Source organism: Peromyscus eremicus, chromosome 13, assembly GCF_949786415.1.
Source record: "Peromyscus eremicus chromosome 13, PerEre_H2_v1, whole genome shotgun sequence".
NCBI classification, from domain to species: Eukaryota; Metazoa; Chordata; class Mammalia; order Rodentia; family Cricetidae; genus Peromyscus; species Peromyscus eremicus.
Genome location: NC_081429.1, coordinates 25,755,290 through 25,774,945, shown reverse-complemented (window position 1 = coordinate 25,774,945; position 19,656 = coordinate 25,755,290). Strand labels below are relative to the sequence as shown.

At 42.1% G+C, this 19,656-nt stretch overlaps 1 protein-coding gene across 1 annotated transcript in view; it reads right to left on the bottom strand.

Moving 5' to 3' along the window:
• Positions 1 to 5,570: 5,570 nt before the first annotated feature.
• LOC131923646 (disks large-associated protein 1-like) overlaps positions 5,571 to 19,656 on the bottom strand; it is a 156,169-nt gene continuing 142,083 nt past the window's right edge. The window contains exons 3-5 of the mRNA XM_059278779.1: positions 12,731 to 12,908; positions 7,903 to 8,143; positions 5,571 to 5,722 (exon numbers count right to left, since the gene is read on the bottom strand). Coding sequence (XP_059134762.1) covers positions 5,571 to 5,722; positions 7,903 to 8,143; positions 12,731 to 12,908 — 571 coding nt within the window. The remainder of the gene's footprint in view (positions 5,723 to 7,902; positions 8,144 to 12,730; positions 12,909 to 19,656) is intronic.

The window sequence follows — 19,656 nt, the reverse complement described above, 5'->3', positions numbered from 1 at the left end:
ATTTACATTTCTATTTTTAAACACTTTTAAGCAGCCATTTCACAGGCAAAGCAACATGAGAGACTGTGGCAATAATATATGGGCAAAATGTTTTCTTTTCTTTTCTTTTTGTGTTTTTTTTTTTTTTTTTTTTTTCAAGACAGGGTGTGCCTGTGTAGCTCTGGCTGTCCTGAAACTCACCATGTCAACCAGGCCGGTCACAGAGATCCGCCTGGAACATTTTATGAAAGAGAGGTTTTCAGAACATTTTAAGGAAAATACAGCTTTCAGTGTGGCAGGAGCTAAATTAATATTTATGAGAAGGAAGAATAAGGGAAAATTTCCCAGTCTTCTCATTATAGAAACAGATTTTGTTATTTCAGAGTATATTATACTCTTTAAAAACATTTGTAGACAGTGATAGAAATAATTAGAGATCCTTCATTGTCACCTACCACCTATGAGGCTTGGCCAAGGTGTGTAAACTCTTAATTTTCTTAAAATTTTAACATTTTATTTTATTATTATTATTATTATTGTGTATGTGTGTGTTAATGTGTGTGTGCACATGTGTAAGTGCCCTGGGGTCTGTGTAGAGCCTAGAGGACAACTTTGTGGAGTCGCTTCTCTGGTTCCACCTCTAAGTGGGTCCCGAGGGTCTAACTCAGACCCTCAGGCTTTCATGTCTTTTTATCAAGCAACTACGTGCTCAGCCATCTCTCCCACACTTCTTCTTCTTTTTTAACTGTAGGATGAAGATAATATCACATACATGTCATAGAGTGTTTGTTAGGATATCATGAGGTAATCATGCAGTTGGTTCACCATGCATGTCAAGTAGTATGTGTGCAAAGGCTAGCCATGATCATTATCAGTAAACTAATGCAGACGGAGAGCTTTGAAATCAAAGCCACAGTGGAGGCATCCTGATGTGTAACGTGCATAATGCTGCTCCACTAATCTTATCTGAGCCTCACCACACTCCCAGTCACCCCAGAAGCCCCATGGGGTCCCCTTCACTATCTGCCCATGACAGTTGTCCCTGGGCAAAGGTGGACGCCTGGCTGGCTACACAAGGCATGGACACTCCACTCTCAAGAGCCGACTTCCACACTTTAGAGTAGCTAGGTGAGATGAAAATGTCTGGTGTTCTTCCGATTTTAAATTATGCTCATGTCAGCCAGAATGTTTGCACTTTCATGATTTTTTAATGCTAGAGAGGAATCTCATCTCAAGTGTTCCAAGGACAAAGGGGGGAGCTAAAGCAAAGCCTTCTGAGGTTTATCAGTTTTCTCAGCTATAAAATAGACTAGGTGAGTGGGCTGCCCCAGAAATTTCGCTCTTTTTTTTCTTTCTTTTTGCCTAAGTTTCTCAAAGTGTGTGTAGGTAGATGTCCAACTTTATGTGAAGAGGTTCAAAGTCAGAAACGTCATTAGCAGAGAGCAAGGAGCCTGGCCAGGCAATATCTGAACATATATTACTTGATTTTATCTTGAACGGAACACAAAGGGGCTTTGTTCAGAGGCTTCTGTTTGATATCTGGCTGTGTGCTTCTGAACTTTCTCTGGCTGTGTTATTAGATGTTTATTAATTAACTTAGTGCCTGGTAGGAAGAAATAACTCTGAAATCCAAGACTTCAGTAAGTCTGGTATGAGAAGCGGCATTCTAATCTCACTTTACATACAAAGGAATTCACATTAAATTAATAATCACGCAATTTGTAGAGCATCTTGTAAGTGCAAAGGGCTGTTTTTGGAAGATCTGGCCCTTTTATCCTGATTTTGTGTCCACTTGGAGCCCTAATGCTTGCTGCGGCCACTACCTTCTCCTTCTCTTCCTCTTCCTCTTCCTCTTCCTTCTCCTTCTCCTCCTCATCTGGAACAAGGTCTCCTGTGTAGCCCAGTCCAGTCTTGAACTTGTAATCCTCTTGTCTTAGCCTTTGAAGTGCTGAGGTTATAGGTAGGTTCCACTACTGATTTTTCTTTTTCTTTCTACACACTTATTACCATTTTTCTGTTCTTGATATGTGGCCACATTCAGCTGTGATATCATATTTCATCTGAATATGATGTCATATTCAGGCTATTGGCATCACCAGATGTCAGTCTGGGCTTAGAGGCAGAGGGCCTGTCTAGATGCCAGTTTGCCTAGCTAAAAAGAAAATTCACCTTAAATGCGTATCACTGCATTGGTGTATTCTGTAAGAAGTAGGCTTAATCCATCATTGTGCAGAGATGTCAGGGTTTATTTGGGTCACCAAGATCTACTTTTACCAAAAATATTCAGATGAATGAGGCAAGAGTGTTTGTTTTTCTCAGACATGAAGCTAATTATCTCACTTTTTCATTTCCTTTCCTATCATAGCTCTGATCTTAACTATCAGTGGCTTATATAAAACCTTGGACAGGTTTACACCTGTTGATCAAGCTCTGCCCACCTTCTCTCCTCCCCCTCCCGTTCTCTCAGCCTATGCTGTCTACTGTTCCATTCTCTACTTCTGTGAAATCCAGCTTCTTTAGACTTCACATATAAGGGAGACCATGTGATGTCTGTCTTTTTACATCTGGCTTATGTCACTGAACACAGGCAGGAGGGAAAAGTTACAAAGCCCCAGGGCACATCAGGCTGTGTGTAACGTAATAACAGGTATTGTATACTTGAAAATAGGCAGACTACTTCTTTGTGTTTTATTTTTGTTTGGTTTCTTTTTTTTTAAGCTATATTTTTCTGTGTTGACCATTTAAAATTTTTTTCTTTATTTTATTTTACATACCAACCACAGTTTCCCTCCCTCCTCTCCTCCCGTTCCCTCCCCCAACCTCCCTTCCACGCCCCCCATCACTCCTCCTCTCTCTCCATTCATATGGGGTAAGGTCTCCTTTGGTTTGGCTTCTTCAAGACAGAGTTTCTATGTAGCCCTGGCTGGCCTGGAGCTTGCATTGTAGACCAAGCTAGCCTTGAACTAAGAGATCTGCCTGCATCTGCTTCCCAAGTGCTAGGATTAAAGGTGTGTGCCACCATGCCCAGCTCAGAAGAATATTCTTATCACAAAGAAATAATAATTCTTTTGCGGGGGGGGGGGGGGAGTGTGGTAGATACATTGTCACAAATGATGGCACAATATGTATTTGTATCAAAGCATTAGGGAGCATCCCGCAGACAGGGAGAGTTATTAGAAATTTATCCAATCTATTGGATTCACAGTGATCTGGGTGACTGGAGTAGATCATGGGATCAGAGAATACCCGGTTCTCTCATAGGTAAACTAGAGAGTCAATATCGGTGGAAACATAAAGATAAGTCACTAACTCCCTGATATACTGTGATCTGAGCAGACATATCGGTCCTTACCAGCTAGCTCATCGCCTCTAGAAGGTCCCTGGAGCTATTTACAACTGAGCACATCTGCACGGCTCTTCTATGTGGCTCTTTTGTGGACTTTTGTTCATGATTTGGTTGACCAAATATGCACAAAGGGCAAGGATGGAAGAGAAAAGATCAATAGGACATCTTGTTGGACATGTTCACTGTTAAAAATGGACAGATCAAAAAAAATCAAAGTCTTAAAAATGACAGAAGTCTTAGAAATAATAGAAGATGAGAAAAAGGGAGTGTTTCTTCTGGATCGAGGATGCTTAGCCAATATGGAACCTGTTGTGAGCATCCACGGATAAAGAGCAAAGGAAGAGAAATCAAAGCAGAAGTCTCCATCATGCTCGCTGACCACCATACACGGGGAACCTCAAGAAGGCAAAGTCGCTTCTGATGACTACAGGTGAGTGTTTGCTTTAGAATTCTAGCAAATCCTATGAGAATAGATTCCTACAGGAAATCAGATTTGCTCCAGTGTGAGAAAGAAGCGACTTGTAAAAAAAACAAACAAGAAATCCTAATATGTTAGTCCTGAGAAAAGGGAAGGAGATGTGCTGGGGGTGGGGCAGGACAACAGGCAAAGAACCTCATGATATAAGTTCCGGATTCCTTTCAGAAACAACAAATCAATGAAGATAGAGAGACCATGAAACGTAATACTGGGATTTCTCACGCTGTGCTCTTAAATATCAGATAGATTTGCTCAGCATCCACTATAATGATTTTCTTACTCAAAGCTGTTTGTTTTTCCGTAGTGTTTAGTTAATGTTGAGTTCCATGATTTAGTTAATGATGATGTTTGATGATGGAGAGTGAAGCCAACAGCTGCCTTGTGTGAAAAATCTGGCACGGTGTATCACTCCCTCACCTGGAGTGGATCACAGAGCACGGAGCCTTGCCACCTAGAGAGCTGCAGGTGGATGCTGCATGTGCTTAGGACGGCGGTGGGGGTGCAGCTGTCTCTGGGGTCTTCATTTGCTGTCCCTGTTCTGGGAGGTCTCACATACAGGGCCTGCTGTTAAGGCCCCCCCCAGGGGGGCAACTCAGAGCCTAGGTGGGGCAACCCAGGCCACCTTCATAGGCACTACTCATCTCCTAATAGGCTTGCTGGATTCTAGCAAAGACTCCAAACACTGCCTCTGTCTCAGTATTTCCTGAGGTAGGTAGGGATCACTGCAAAGGGGCAAGAATCAAATAAACTAGGGGCCTTTAAAGCACCGTAGACATCAAACACCAGATTAGGGCCACAAGGCCAGAATGTTATGTACTGGGAGTTCCTTACAACCAAGCTAAGCCCAGCAGGGTTTGAGACCAGTGCACAGTGATACTGAACAAGGGAAAACCTCATGCCACAAAATGCTCCCAATATCAGGCCAGACACCCCACAACCTGCCTAGCAGAGCCCCAGCATTTGAGCCTAGCTGACCGACAGTCACTAATGTTGGAGGTCACACAGCTGAGCAATGAATTAGCCGCTTCCGTCTGGGTTGCCAGAGATAATGCCTCTGGCCTGTGGGTTCTGATAACGTTGTCTAGGTGACGTCTCAGAAGCTGGGAGACCACTTCTGCTAAAAGCATCGACTCTTTCCCAGAGCCCACAGCTAGCTAATGTATGATTAAGATGGGATAAAAGGCCTGGCATCCTTGTCTCCATATCACGTCTATCTCCTTTGTTGCTGACTTTTGAGCCAGACTCTACTCAGCTCTGCATCTAGTCATGTTGATGATTTGAGAAGTGTTTTGTCCAAGACTACAATACAGGGTGAATCTTGTCTACTGCTCTTTGGAGTGGATGTGTTTATCCTGCCCTTCTGCTTTCTTCTTCTTTTTTTATTTAAGAATTTTTTTATTCATTTTACAGATTCCCCTCTCATCCCTCCTCTTGCTCCCCAGCCTCCCCCTACTCAACCCACTCCCACCATCCCCTCACCCAAAAGGGTATGGGTTCCCATGGGGAGTCAGCAAAGCCTGGTACATTCAGTTGAGGCAGGACCAAGCCCCCCTCCCCTGCATCAAGGCTGAGCAAGGTGTCCCACCATAGGTAATGGGATCCAGGAAGCCCGCTCATGCACCAGGGACAGATCCTGATCCCACTGCCCTCAGACAGACCACACTACACAACTGTCTCCTGTAAGCACCCGTTCTTGACAACTCAAGCGCCTACACTCCCTCATCCTTATTATAAGGGCAAAACCATGAGGCCAAGACAAAGATGCCATCAACAGGCGGAACTTAACAGTCCTGAAAATCCTAACAGTCCAATGACTAGTCCCCAAGCATAGGGTGGACATTTACACAGGATGTTTGTGTCGATAGCAGGAGTAACCCAGCAGTTGCAGCTGTAAGTCACTTCCTGATAGTCTGCAAATCCTGAGGGCAGAATGCTTGCACATAAAAAAGGAAAATATCCCCCTGAAACCATGCTTATAACCAACTGATGATTACCAAGCCTTAGCCCACTCTAAAAAAAAAATAAAAATAAAAAAATAACGAACATCTGACACTTCCTTTGTCCAAGCAAACAGCCTGGTTACCTCTGGGTCACCTGGCTGAAGTCAGCCAGTGAATGGAAGTCCCAACACAGACAGAGCCTTGCGTGTTTTGTTTACAGTGTGTGGTTGAGTCTCGTTTTCATTCACTCCATGTCACAAGACCCCAGAGTCCGGCTTCTTTTCCTGTCTAATATTTGGGGTTCTTAGACATTACTCACTATTTACCTGAGATTAACTGGGAAGCCTGGATCTTATTTGGCAACCTTATTTCTGAACTCTGCAGGTCTCCAGAGAGAGGGAGTTGGCAGGGTCGGCAGTGAGTGTCTGCAGAGCTGAGAACTGCCGTGGACAGTGCAAGTCACAGTCTGTTAGTGACAAAAGCCACAGTAACGGGGGCACAGCCAGTCAGAGTCTCCGTGCTACTTTATCTCCACACCTCGCCCTGAGGGGGAGGAGCAAGCTGGAGAGTCTCTCCTTCCATAGTTCCTCCCAGGCCCCAGTGGGCCAGGCTCTGAACTATTTGCATTTAAGGAATGATTTTGGCTGGCAGGCAACGCAATTGTTAGAGAGTGATTTTGGCACCAGGGAAGGGTTGTTTGGAGGATGAGGGTGGGGAATGGGGAACACCAGCAGACACACACACCGATAAGCTGTAGGAGAGCGCAGACCTTTAAAACCACATGTACAGCATGACGTGAAACACACAGACTGTGCTGCTATTGAGTTTTAGAAGACATTATTTCAAACGCTTCACCAATCGCCTATATTTCGTTGGCATCATGTGACACTGCTCTCGGGGAATTTCCTACCAAGTATCGAATGTGCTACCTTCGATCTGAACGTCATGACTGGCCAGGGTCGCGGTGCTGACCCTGCTGCTAACTTTCACACTAGAAAGAAGCATTCTCAGTTGGCCATGGCCAAAATGTCTTTGTTCAGCTTCTATGGGTTTTTACAAATCCTTACCTCAGTTGTTTATCTCTCGTTGGTAGGGTTTTAGAGGATTTACCACTCAAGCCTTCAAAAATTCTAGAATGGATAATTACTGTGATTAAATTTTTTTTTTTTTTAAGATAGGTTTTAGTCTGAAGTGTTTGACTCAGATTCACAATCCTCCTGCCTCAGCGTCCCAGGACTGGAATTACAGGCATGCGTCACCATGCCAGGCTAATGCTGACATTGATGCCCCTAGCTCTAACACAGAATAATATGATATCCTGGGACAGGCATGTCTAGTTTACTCGTCATCATTTATTAATACGATATCCTGGGTGTGGGCGTTTCTAATTTATCCATCATTATTTATCTTGACTCTTAAGTTTGACGGTGTGCTCGTAGAATGACTTCATTGGAGTTAGGCTGAATTCAATTATAAAGTTAAACTTGGCTAAGGTGGAGGGATTTTCTTCTTGGCGCTCAATTGTTACTTAGTCACACATAGCGCAAGGCTGTATTACTATGAAGGTTCTAGCGCCATGGAAAATAGTTAAGCTTTCCCATGCTTCTACACCTAAAATCTGCCCATAAAAATACAGTTTCCTTGCAAAATCATAGTTTAGAGGGAGGAACTGTTCATATCTGGCAATGAAATAAATCTGATTTTTTTTTGTAATAAAACTCAAATGCCTAGTCAATGTTGCTAGCCTGTCCATTTTTCTTCTTCTTTTTGAATTTTAACACGATATTTTAGGTCTCCTGGAAGAGTCACACCATGGCCACCTTGGAATAAAAAGGAATCAGTCTGACTCCAAGAGGCAGGTGTTTTTAGTCTCAGCCCAGGGTTTGTTCATGGAGAGCCTGAGTATGGCAATATCAACAGGAGTATGCTGGATTATCTCTCCAGGACCATAGCTGTAGCTGTTTCTGCAGATTTTAGCATGGTGATGGACGAAAGAGCATGTGAGCATGACGGGAGGCGTGGGTAGGGTCAAGTAAGGTCTTTCTGTGTGGGACACAGGTGACATTTTGTTACGGACAGCCACGTGACTACAGCAAAGATACCCAGTTTCCTGGACAGCTGGTGTGCAGCTGTGGCCCCAGGGCCCCAGGCTCACTCACCGGTGCTGCTCTGGATGGTCCTCACTGTGGTGGTTGTGCGGGGAGGGGAGGACGACCTCAGCGACACGCACTCGTCGTCCTGGGAGCAGCCCTTCTCGATGGCCCGCACGTAGCTGTGGCTCCGCATGCGGAAGCAGCCAGGCATGGGCAGGTCCAGAGCTTCCACCGCCTGCGACTCCAGCTCGCTGAACACTGACTCACACACGGATTCGAACTGTCCGTTCACCTCCATCTCGCTCACCTGCAGGCAGATACATGATGGTAAACACCTGGCTGGCAGCTCTCCACCAATATCTCCCTCCCAGTATCTGGAAACTTCCTTCCCCACAAGAGCAGCTTTGGTTATGTATCATTCCAATGCGTATTATTTCCTTTATGCCACAGATTATAAGTCAATGGTGTCTAGCCGATAATATAGTAGATGACATTTTTTAAGGAAGAGAGCTTTGGGGCTGGGAAGATATCTCAGCATGTAAGAACTCTTGCTTTGCGAGCCAGAGGACCTGAGTTTGAATTCTCAGTATCTATAGTGAAAAACAGGGTACCTTAGGGTTTCTATTGCCATAACCACGGCAACTCTTACAAAGGAAAACATTTGAGATGACGGCTTACAGTTTCAGAGGGTCAGTCCATTATCATCAGGGTGGGACATGTCAGCAGGCGGGCAGACATGGTGCTAGAGGGGTAGCTGAGAGTTCTACATCTTATAGGCAACAGGAAGTGAACTGAGACACTGTGTGTGTGTGTGGCTTGAGCATATATGAGCCCTCAAAGTCCACCCCTACCGTGACACACTTCCTCCAACAAGGCCACACCCCCTCCACACCTCCTAATAGTGCCGCGACCTTTGGGGGACATTTTCTTTCAAACCACCACACAGAGCATGGCTACATGTGCCTGTAACAGAAGCATTGGGCAAAGCACTGGGGGACAGAGAGAGGCAAATCCTGACAGCTCATGGGCCAGCAAGCCTAGCCAACCTGGGAGCTCCAATTTCAGTGAGAGACCTTGCTTCAAAAAAACAGAAGTGGAGAGCAATAGAGGAGTCCCCTACCTCTTGCTCTGGAACACACGCCTGCATACTTTGGTGCATATACCTTCTACCTCCTCTCCCAAAGGAGAGAGCTTTGTTTCTCGAGCAGTGAGGAAACTCAGGATGGGAAGGAAGCTTCTGCCCAATGCGTTCTTGATAATCCTGTTGACTGTTTCCAGTTAGCTTCCTTTAATTTTGCGTTGCTGGGGATGGAACCCGGGGCCTCTCGCTGGGCAAGCATTTCATCACTAGGTTCTGTACTCCTTACTTATAAATGGGAGCCTAAAGGCCAGTTTATTGGTCATGGTTCATGTATTTCAATGTAGCTTTTTAGCAACTGCTATTTTTGTAAACTGTTTTATTTTGCCCTTTGAAGTGACTAGTTCATCAAGTAATTTCAAGGTTGACTGGAGCTCACTGAGTGCAGAGTATGGAACATACATTTTTTATTTTATTTTGTTTTGCAAGATATATTCTGTACTAAAACCGGCCAAGCCTAGATATGTCAAAATCTTAAGAAGTACTATCAAGATTTCAAACTATTTACAGGTTTCACTTTTCATAAAAAAGTTTAATAAACTTTTCTTTTTTTTGAGATTGGAGGTTTTAGGTTTTTAATGTAATCCTGGCTGTCCAAGGACCTTTTAAAGTCCTTAGCTTTAGGTTTTGAATGTAATCCTGGCTGACCTTGAACTCACAGAGAGCTTCCTGATTTTGCCTATGGAGTGCTGGTATTAAAGGTGTGCACCACTAGGCTGGCCTAATCTATAAACTCTTTACAATGCATTCATGAAGATCTTTGAAGTAAGACCTTCTTTGAAAAAAATCAGATAATTAATCAATAACAACAATAACAACATGATGCCTTAGGTAGAGGCAGGTGAGTTCAAGGCTACATGAGTGAGTTTTCTGCCTGTTCCTTTGAGGCAGGGACTCTCTCTGAATCTAGTACTGGCATTCTCTTAGCTAGGGTGGACACCAGCAAGCCCAGCTATCCTCTTACATTTTTTTCAGTTCAGAGCTGTGGATGCAGACATGTGCAGATTGCATGACTTTTTATATGGGTGTTGGGATTCAAACTCTGGCCCTTACAATTGAACATCAAGTACTTGTGAATTCTAAGCCATCTCTTTAGCTCTCTGAATCTGTACTTTTTTTTAAAAAAATTGATCATATATATATATGTATGTATGTATATATGTATATAGTGTGTGTGTGCCACCAGTATGCCTGTGGAAGTCAGAGAACAACTTGATGGACTGGATTCTCACCACCACCACCACCACCACCACCACCACCACCACCACCACCAGGTATCAAATTCAGGTTATCAGTCTTGGTGGCAAGCATTTTTACTTGCTGGGTCACCTCTCTGGCTCAGTCACTGAATCAGAATCTGAGTTTAAGGATCCGCAAGGGTTTGTATATTTTATATGTGTTATATGCCCATAACTATAACTTGTTTGATTTTTTTCATTTTAATTATTGCTGTAACAAATATCACAGAGAAACAGTGAAATATCTATTCTTGTCAGGGTTGCAGATATTAACCTTGGGTGTCTATGTTTCCAGAGGGTTTATGCATCTTCTTTCCTAGTTTTAATAAAATTTGAATCGTATTGCAAACATAATTTTGTAACTTGTTTTTATTTTACTGAATCATCTAGGGTAAACATACATTCTTAATAGGGTTGTTCTTTTTCTCACACAGATATAGGAAACCAAAGGAAGTGAATGTCTAACTTAACAAATAATAATAACCAAACATCCTTGGAAATAGTAACAAAATCAAGAATGGACATTCCCAAGCCACCCTTTAACCCTCCATGAGCATATTTTAACAACAGCCCCATCTCTGATTTCTATTTTATTCAATTTAAAAAGTTTTTTTTTTTTTTCACCAAAGTGTGACTCCCTGGGCCCTACAGATTATTCATTGAAAACAATTCAAAACATAGGTTTTGAAGGGATCAAAACCCGGGAACTCCTGTATGACACTCTCATTATTAGAGATATCCCCAGCCACTACTACATCATTAACTTAAAAAATAAGTTACCTTTATGTACATATGTATTTATGTGCATGTATGTGTATGTGTGTTACCTGTAGGGGTGTGTGTGCCAGGGTGTGCATGTGGGAGCCAGTTCTCAGTATGTAAGTATCAAATTAGTGTATCTTTAGATTGTACTATGTTAGGAAGTTTTATTTTAAATGTTGTTATCTGAGTTGCATAAATGGTTTTTGGCTTGCAATTGGGATATTTTCTTAGGTGGCCTTAAACCTACTTCTGATGTTTTGTGCTTCATCTCCATGTGAAGGAGCATCCTCAGCACAGATGGTGGCACACTCTGAAAAACACCAAATAGATTCTGGGTCCTGCTACCCAATGTTCAGCCAGGATTGAGTTCTTTATAGCATCTTTAGCATGGCAATTCACTTTCGTCTTTAATAAATGGTACAATTATTTGTATTTCAAAGAATTGCTTTACAATAAATTTATGTTTTATCTCCAGTAAATTTGTACAATTATTTTGTAAACTTACATGCGTGGAGTTGCATAAGAAATTTTTTAAGCATAAAGGGCTCATATGTTTAAAAAAGTTTAAGAAGTCCACTTGAGGCTAATTCCTTGGTTTATAACATTTCACTTGGATCCCTCTTTGGAGCCTTTGGTGAATAATGACAATGTGCTTAAATTCAACAGTATTCTTCTACATAGATATATTAATATATACATATAATACTATATGAGAATAACTCTTACAAAATCATCTCCTTTTAGAAAAGTCAGTGTGCATGGTTGAGTGACTTTGAAGAAGAAACTGTTCTCTGAATAATGACAATGTTGCAACTGTAATAGGAAGTTTGAAATTGTCTTTAAAGATAATGTGTTATTTGAAAGTTGAATACAGTGCCAGAAAAATGATGTGTCATTAGAAACTCCATTAAGGATGGTCGTACTTTCTGTTTTTTTTTTCTTAAGGCCAAATGACTACACTGTGGAACTGCACCACTTGACCCGAAGACAGCATTAGTCTTTTTCATTCCTGATATCTTACTGTCATTGGGCAGTGATGTCCCAAGGAAGGTCATATCCACAGTACAGGGACCTGAAGCAGCCAGCTGTACAGCACAGTGTCCTGCTGGGGGACATGATATGTTCCCTTCTTCTAAACACATTAAGGTTATGGAGTTTATATATGTCTATAAAACTTTCACAATTTTATTCATTTACTTTTTGAGAAAAGGTTTTACCATCTAGCTCTGACTGGTTTGGAACTTACAGAGATCTGCCTTCCTCTGCCTCCTGAGTGTGGGATTAAATGCATGTGCCACTACACACAGCTTCACAAAGATTTTAAACTCACTGATGCGTTCTGTGTGTCAGTCTTGCCTTGATGACCCCACTCTACACCGCAGTAGTTTTATGACTATGGTTTTGCCAGTGATGTCTACCCTAGGCATGAACCCCTCAAACAACTTTGCAGCTGAAGCATCATCCTTCATCAACATCATCCAGAAAATTGGATGGTACCAAGCTACTAGGTTATGAATTTCCAAGGATTCCCACCTTGTGCCCGACTCACCTGCAAAGGGCCCCTCTTCTCCTAGTAGACCATCAAGACCAGGAGCTTGCTGGGGATGGACCTATGGCCTACACTGCAGCATCTGGCTGCACTTCCCGTTGACCCCATCAATAGTCTGTGTGGGTGTGACTACCTTGGCACCCTTGCCCTCTCAGGTCTCACTGATAATGGCCCATGGCTAGCTATGGAGGCTCTGCTGGCTCTCACCTGGCTTATGGTGCTCATGGCTCGCATGTAGCTCTCGTTTCTGGAGCGGAACTTTGGTGATGTGAGCAAGCCTGCAGGGTCAAGGCTGTCCAGGCTTCTGTTGATGGAGACTTCACTTACTGCCCTCAGGTAACTGTGACTCCGGATCTGGAGTTTGGGTGAGTGTTCATTGGAGATCCTGGAAGAGAACAATGGAAGGGTTTGGTGAGTGCTCCTTGAGTTCCTGGGAGAGTCACACTCCACAGCGGCAGTGATAAGCTGTGGTTACTGTCCATGGTGCAGCACCCTAAACACCAGGACAAACAGTACTGATTTCTACGATTGCTAAAGTCTCACTTGGAGGCTCAGGAGAATAACCTCCTCTTTAGTTTCTATTCTTGTTTTCTTTTACATTAAAATTTGCACATAAAATTTTATATGCATACATGGAGGTCATAGTGTGATATTTTAGTGTATTATTTTTTCTTTCTGAGATGGGATTTCTCTGTGTAACAGCTCTGGCTGTCCTGGAACTCATTCTGTAGACCAGGCTGGCCTTGAACTCACAGAGATCCACCTGCCTCTGTCTCCCGAGTGCTGGGATTAAAGATGTACTCCGCCGCCACCACCACTTACCGGCTACTGCATGTATTCAATATATAACGATTGGATAAAGATACCTGACATAACCATAATCTTAAATATTTATCTTTCTTTGTGCTAGGAACATTCAAGGTCCTCTCCCCTCACTATTTCAAATGGACATTTTGTTGTTGTCGTCCATAAGCACCTGACTATCCCACATGACATTGGAAGTTATTCTTCCTACTCAACCACACCTATGTATGGCTTCACCATCCTGTCTTTATTCCCTACCTATTCCCCCAGGCCTCTGGCATTCTCTTCACTTCTGTCAAGTTGACTTTCTAGGCATCCGCACACAAGTGGGGGCAATCAGGGTTTGTCTTTCTGTCCCTGACTTGTTTTACTTAAAATAATACCCTCTGGTTCCATCCACACAGCCACAAATGATACTTTTTAGTTCCTTTATAATAGCTGACTAATATTCCATTGTGCATATACACTGTGTTTTCTTTGTTCTTCAATTTATGAATTGACGTCTAGGTTGACTCTAGATGTTGGCTACCTTGAATAATGCCACAATAAATATTAGAATGTTGATATCCTCTCAACATACTAATTTTATTTTCTTTGTATATACACAACCAGTGGTAGAATTACTGGGTCATCTGGTAGCTTTATTTTATTGAGGGGCTACCATATTCTGTGATGGCTATATGATTTTAAATTCTCATCAACAGGGTATGAGACACCTCCCATTTTTTTTTCAAAAAAAGAAATATTTTTCCCCTTAAAGCAGGGTGTAATGAAGCTCAGGTTGGCTCCAAGGTTGCCATGTAACTGAGACTGGCCTTTAACTCATGATTCTCCAGTCTTCATGTCCCAAATGCTAGGATAACAGATGTGCCACTACACTTGGCTTAGAAGAAAATATTGTTTCAGGAAATCATTAAGGTTTGATGACCTTAGAGAACAATTAAAACTCTCCTAAACTATGAAGAATTCTTCATTAACACCCAGACACCCCAAGGAAGAAGAAAATAGCAGTGACTGATCTATTTCAGAATTCTGTGTTTTGTATTTTTCTATGTATGTATTCATTTCCATTTTTTGTCTTTTCACATTAGTAACAGCAAGTAGGTCTGCATCTATACATGTCTATACATTAATCAGTCTCTCACTCAATAAATCAATTATTTATCTAACCTTTAATTCTCTCATATAATTGAGATTGAACTTCATGAAAATACTGAAATCCTAGCTTCTGAAAATGCACACTTTTCTGAGTCTGATCTATAAAGACAGTGCTCGCCATATGTTGTACCCTATAGATCTGTCCTAGAACGCACTATGACCTTATAAAGTATGAAACTCTCTCATTGAGGAAGCAAAGCCAGAGATGGGGAGATGGCTTAGTTGGTCAAGTGTCTTCCAAACAAGCATGGTGCCCAGAGTTTGGATCCCTGGAATCCACATAGAAAGCTAGGCATGATTTACAGTACCAGAAGGTGCTGTGTGGGAGAAAAGTTATTCATGGACTTACCCAGCAGTGGACCTTGCATGCTACAATGCTGACCTCGCCAGACAAGATGTGCCTACTGGTACAATAGTGGCATGCTCCACAGGAGGAAACCATACCTGGTATAATGAACTTGGCCAATGGTTCGTGGTTGGGGAGGTCACAGACCCTGGGGGCAGGTTTCCTACAACTGTTGTTTCACTAGGTTGTCAAATGACCTTCTAAATATTTTTGTTTATACCCATAGAGTGGTGCTGCTTCCAACTTTAGCCAGAGAAACTTCTTTGGGCAGTGGGCAGCTCTCAATGCAGAGACTCTCCTCAACTTGTCAAAGCACTGAGAATAAGTGATTGCTGAATGCTCAGCCCTAAATGGGACATTTTTACTAGACCCTCCTGTGGTGATATTTTATTTGTGCTCTAATAAATAAAGCTTACACGGAGATCAGAGGACAAAGCCAGCCACTGTATTAAACATAGAAGTCAGGCAATGGTAGCACATGCCTTTAATCTTAGCATTAGGGAGGCAGAGATTCATCAGGATCTTTGTGAGTTCAAGGCCACACTAGGAACAGAGCCAGGCATGGTGGCACATGCCTTTAATTCCCAGCACTAGTTAACCATGGAGGTCTGGAGGTCTGTACGGACAGACAGGAAGTGATAGAGCTGGGTGGAAAGAAGAAAGTGATGAAGCTGGGCAGAGATAGGAAGTAAGAGGGCAGGGACAGAAAGGCATATAGGTGTGGGTTTACAGGAAGCAGCTCTCTCTGGAGGCTGAGGAGTTGGTAAGGTGAGGTTGGCTGTGGCTTGTCCTATTCCTCTGATCTCTCAATTTTCATCCCAATATCTGGTTCTGAGTTTTTATTAATAAGACTATTTGGCACTTCGTGTTACGCCCTCCAAGATTTAGTGAACATTGTGGAAGAAGAGGTAGAAGAAAATGTGTGACCCAGAGGATGGGAAGGAATGCTATGAAATGCTCAGTTCTGGACAGGACACAGCAGCTGCTCTCACAAACTCATAGAGGTTGTGATTACCTGCACAGACCTGAAAAAAATCAAGTCAGTGAACATTCTAGTACAGATGGTGGAGGGGCCCAAGAGGTACTATGGCTAGCTGGGGAGCTATTGGCAGTTTATGGCTGCTGGGATATGGGGAGCCCTTTTTCTTTAGGATTGTGGCTGTTGGTTGGTTGACCATGTTCCATTGAATGGCCTCACATACATAAAGCATTCAAATCAGTGAAGATCAACTATTTACTAGTGACATTAGAGCAGTTGAACACTCCTTTTTGTGAAAACACATTAGTGCTATCCATGCAGATTAAAAATAAGAATATTAAAAGCATCTTAAGTAGATTTAACAACAAATTAAAAATCAGATTTAGTCAACTCTGGGAAAAAGCTATCTAGAGCTTGTTGCATGAAGATAAATATGAAGGTTCACAGGAAGATAAGTTTATATGCTACCAGGTACATGACAAGGTATGCACTGGAAACCAGAGAAGTGTTGATTTAAAAAAGATGGCACATGTTTTCAAAGCACATCCCTGCATACCCATGGGAAGCCAGAACATTCCAAATGTCCTTTAAGTGGCAATGTATGAGACCACACCTGTTCATAAAGATTACATGAGGCTGCTTAATAACAGCTGAAAAATATATTTTGGATAATATCGAATTCCCAGGATCTGATTAGCAGCTGTTTGATTTATCGCTTGTACAGACAAAGAAATGAAAACAGATGTGGGACATCTGTTTTCTGAAGGAAACTGTATTTTATTACTATGAGAAAGAATCAGTTGTTCTAGAAATCTGTCCAGCAGAATATCTGGGCAGCTCTCAGACATGAAGACACCTCTGCCAGGGTATGTGGATTTTTTATGTGTGTTAATGCTATTCTGGTGATTCACACTGGGTCACTTTGCCATGCCAAGAATTCTACCCAACCAGCAAACTTCAATTCATTTTCTTAAATGTCTTTTTTCAAAAACCATGTTGAGCTTTATAAGCTAAAGTTCACTTCTGCTTAGAACCCGAGAGCATGATGACAAATGTGTTTCCTTGGCTATTTTGCAAAGTGACCCAGAACAATGACATCCCCAACATAAGTGATGATGCCATTGTGTATGGTCATTAGGGCCGCAATGGGAGTGGTGTCTTCATAAACAGAATATATTCAAAAGGAAGAAACAAAAGTCCGGTTTTTGAAAAGTGTCTGCTGGCTGAGATGCGGAAATGCGGCATTGTTGTGACAATCAGTCACCCTGGCCACTTGTTATAAAATAAGGCATCATTCCAAAATTTCAAAGTGGAAAAAAAGAAAAAAAAAAAAAACCCGAGGAGGAACTGAATAGCTCAGTTTTGGTGAGTCATTTCTGTCAAAAACAACGAATACCTTAGTAACCCACAACACACGAGGAAATGAACGTTATCTTATCTAGAGGGTAGAGGTTGCACCTATGCACACGACATCCTTGGCCTGAACTTCCTGGTGCAGAAGAGCCCAGTAAGCAATGCCAACATGTAGTGTGCCCATTGCCCCTCTCCATGACAATGAATGGATCTTCTCAGAAGGGAGGTGTGCACAATCAGAAATGTTAGAGATGGTAATTACTTCTCAGCGTTGACCTCTTGAAATAAGACCAGTCTTTTTCCACTGTCCTTTCTGAATCCCTCTGAGACTTATTTTTCTGAAGTCCATAAACACTCAAGTGGGATTTTGGCCTCGCTGGGCCAGAGAACCCTATTCACTCTCACATCCCTAAAGTACAGTCACTTAAGGGACAACCCTTAGGGAAGCTCTGGGGTCGGTCACGAAGCTGTGATTGCAAAGAAGATTCGAGAAGACTCAGACCATGAAGATTCAAATCAATGTCTCAAGAAAGAAAATGATCAACATAGAACTAAAAATATGACCAGATGATTGGTGATGATGATGATGACCATCATCATCATCAATTTTTCCAGCAGAGAAGTAATTCCATGTGACCGTGTCTAATGAGAGTCCCCAAGCGAGGGGATGGGTCACCTGACTGGTCCATCTGAGCCTTTTATGCTTCTGTTCTTTTTCATCTTGTCTTGACTCTGACTCTTACTCTGTCTAGTACATAAAGCGATTCCACACGACACAGAGGCAATGTCTGGCTTTGTTCTATTCTGAAACTGAAGATATTTGGTCTTGGCCATGACACCCTTATCAAAGTGTGCTCACAAATATTCATGGCTTAGATGGGGCTTTGATTCCTTGGGCTTTAGGGTAGAAGATGGTATGTTAGTGAGTAGCTACACTTGATTACTGGCTTTTGAGACTCTAACTTACGATCCTCAGCCTCCTTACTCAGTGCTGAGAACACAGGCACCACCAGACCCAGTGGAGTTTTAATCTTAAAATGGCTAATAGGATAGATAGCTCACAGTTGTATAGAGATTCAGTTATGTCAGGGACTGTATCTGGATGTTCTCATGAAATGGATGATGTAGTGAGCAAATATGGAGGGACATAATTATCATCCCTCTAGACTACCATTGTCTTCAGAACTTTTCTTCACTTACTGAGATCTCATAAATGGTTTTTGTTAGTGTAGGCTAACTGCACAGACCAGATTTCATCATGGCATTTTCATACACACACAGAGTCTTTTGGTGATCTCTATCCTGGTACTATCTATACATCCTTCCCCCACTTCAGCTGCTCTTAAACCCTAGTAGTCCTCCTGCTTCATGCCTTAAAAAGATTCTGTCATGTGGAAGAAAATGTATAGTGCTTGTTTTGTGAGTCTGGGTTACTTTGCTTATCATGAAGACCCTTACTACCATCCATCTTACTGAACACCACATGACTGTGTTCTTCACTCTGACTGATACTTCATTATGTACATACACCACATGTTCTTTATCCATTCATCTGTTAGTGGGGATCTAGGCTGTTTGACTTGGCTATATGAATAGTGCTCACAAAGGATTTTAAAAATGCTTATGACATAATCCACCCCTAAAAGTCCATGGTTCACTGGTTCTTAGCATGTTTATAGAATTGAATAAGCATAACCACTATATACACATCATCTAAACATCATTACAGGAATGCTACTGATTGCTCTTGGCCAATAGGTATTTACAGAAGACAGCAGGATTCCTTCATTCCATGCACTTGCATTGCCAGGCATAGAGAATCTTTTCAAACTTGACTCCCTTTACAATGCCATATTATTTTTTTAACGTTAATTTTCCTTCTGTTTCACAGAAATGAAAATCCAGAACAGGATCCATTTATCCAATGATCAGCCCTTTCAGAAAAGCAACAGCTTATGTACAAAGGCAACTTCTATAGAATAATTAACATATTAAGGAGTGGACTCCTATAGATTCATGCTATAGTCTTTGCTGCATTTCCTCCGTAAATGTTTGACGTTGTAGATAAATGTCAGCATTAGCTGCTAGACATTCCAACTGTCAAGTGCTATAGACATGTAGACATTCCTATTTCCCAAGGGCCCCAGGGCTCTGGTCAAAGAAAGTGAAGGGAATGTTTTGGAGAGTCATTTCCTTTGCTCTATTAACTTTTCTCTGCAGGAAAAAAAAGACAGATTTAGTTGGAATTATCTGACTGCTCAACTGTGCATACTGCTGGAGAGCCAGAGGCCCAGGATATGTGAAGCCATGTGCTAGACACTGGGATAATTGGCATAGCTGTAAGATGAGACTCATACAAATTACAAATGTAACACTTTGCACAGCGAACCGAACCTGTCTCATACACAGAAATTAATAGCAAATGTGAATTTCCCTGTGTTTCAAATGTGCTTCTATTGGTCACATTTAGGTTCTTGTGATTTTCAGAATTCA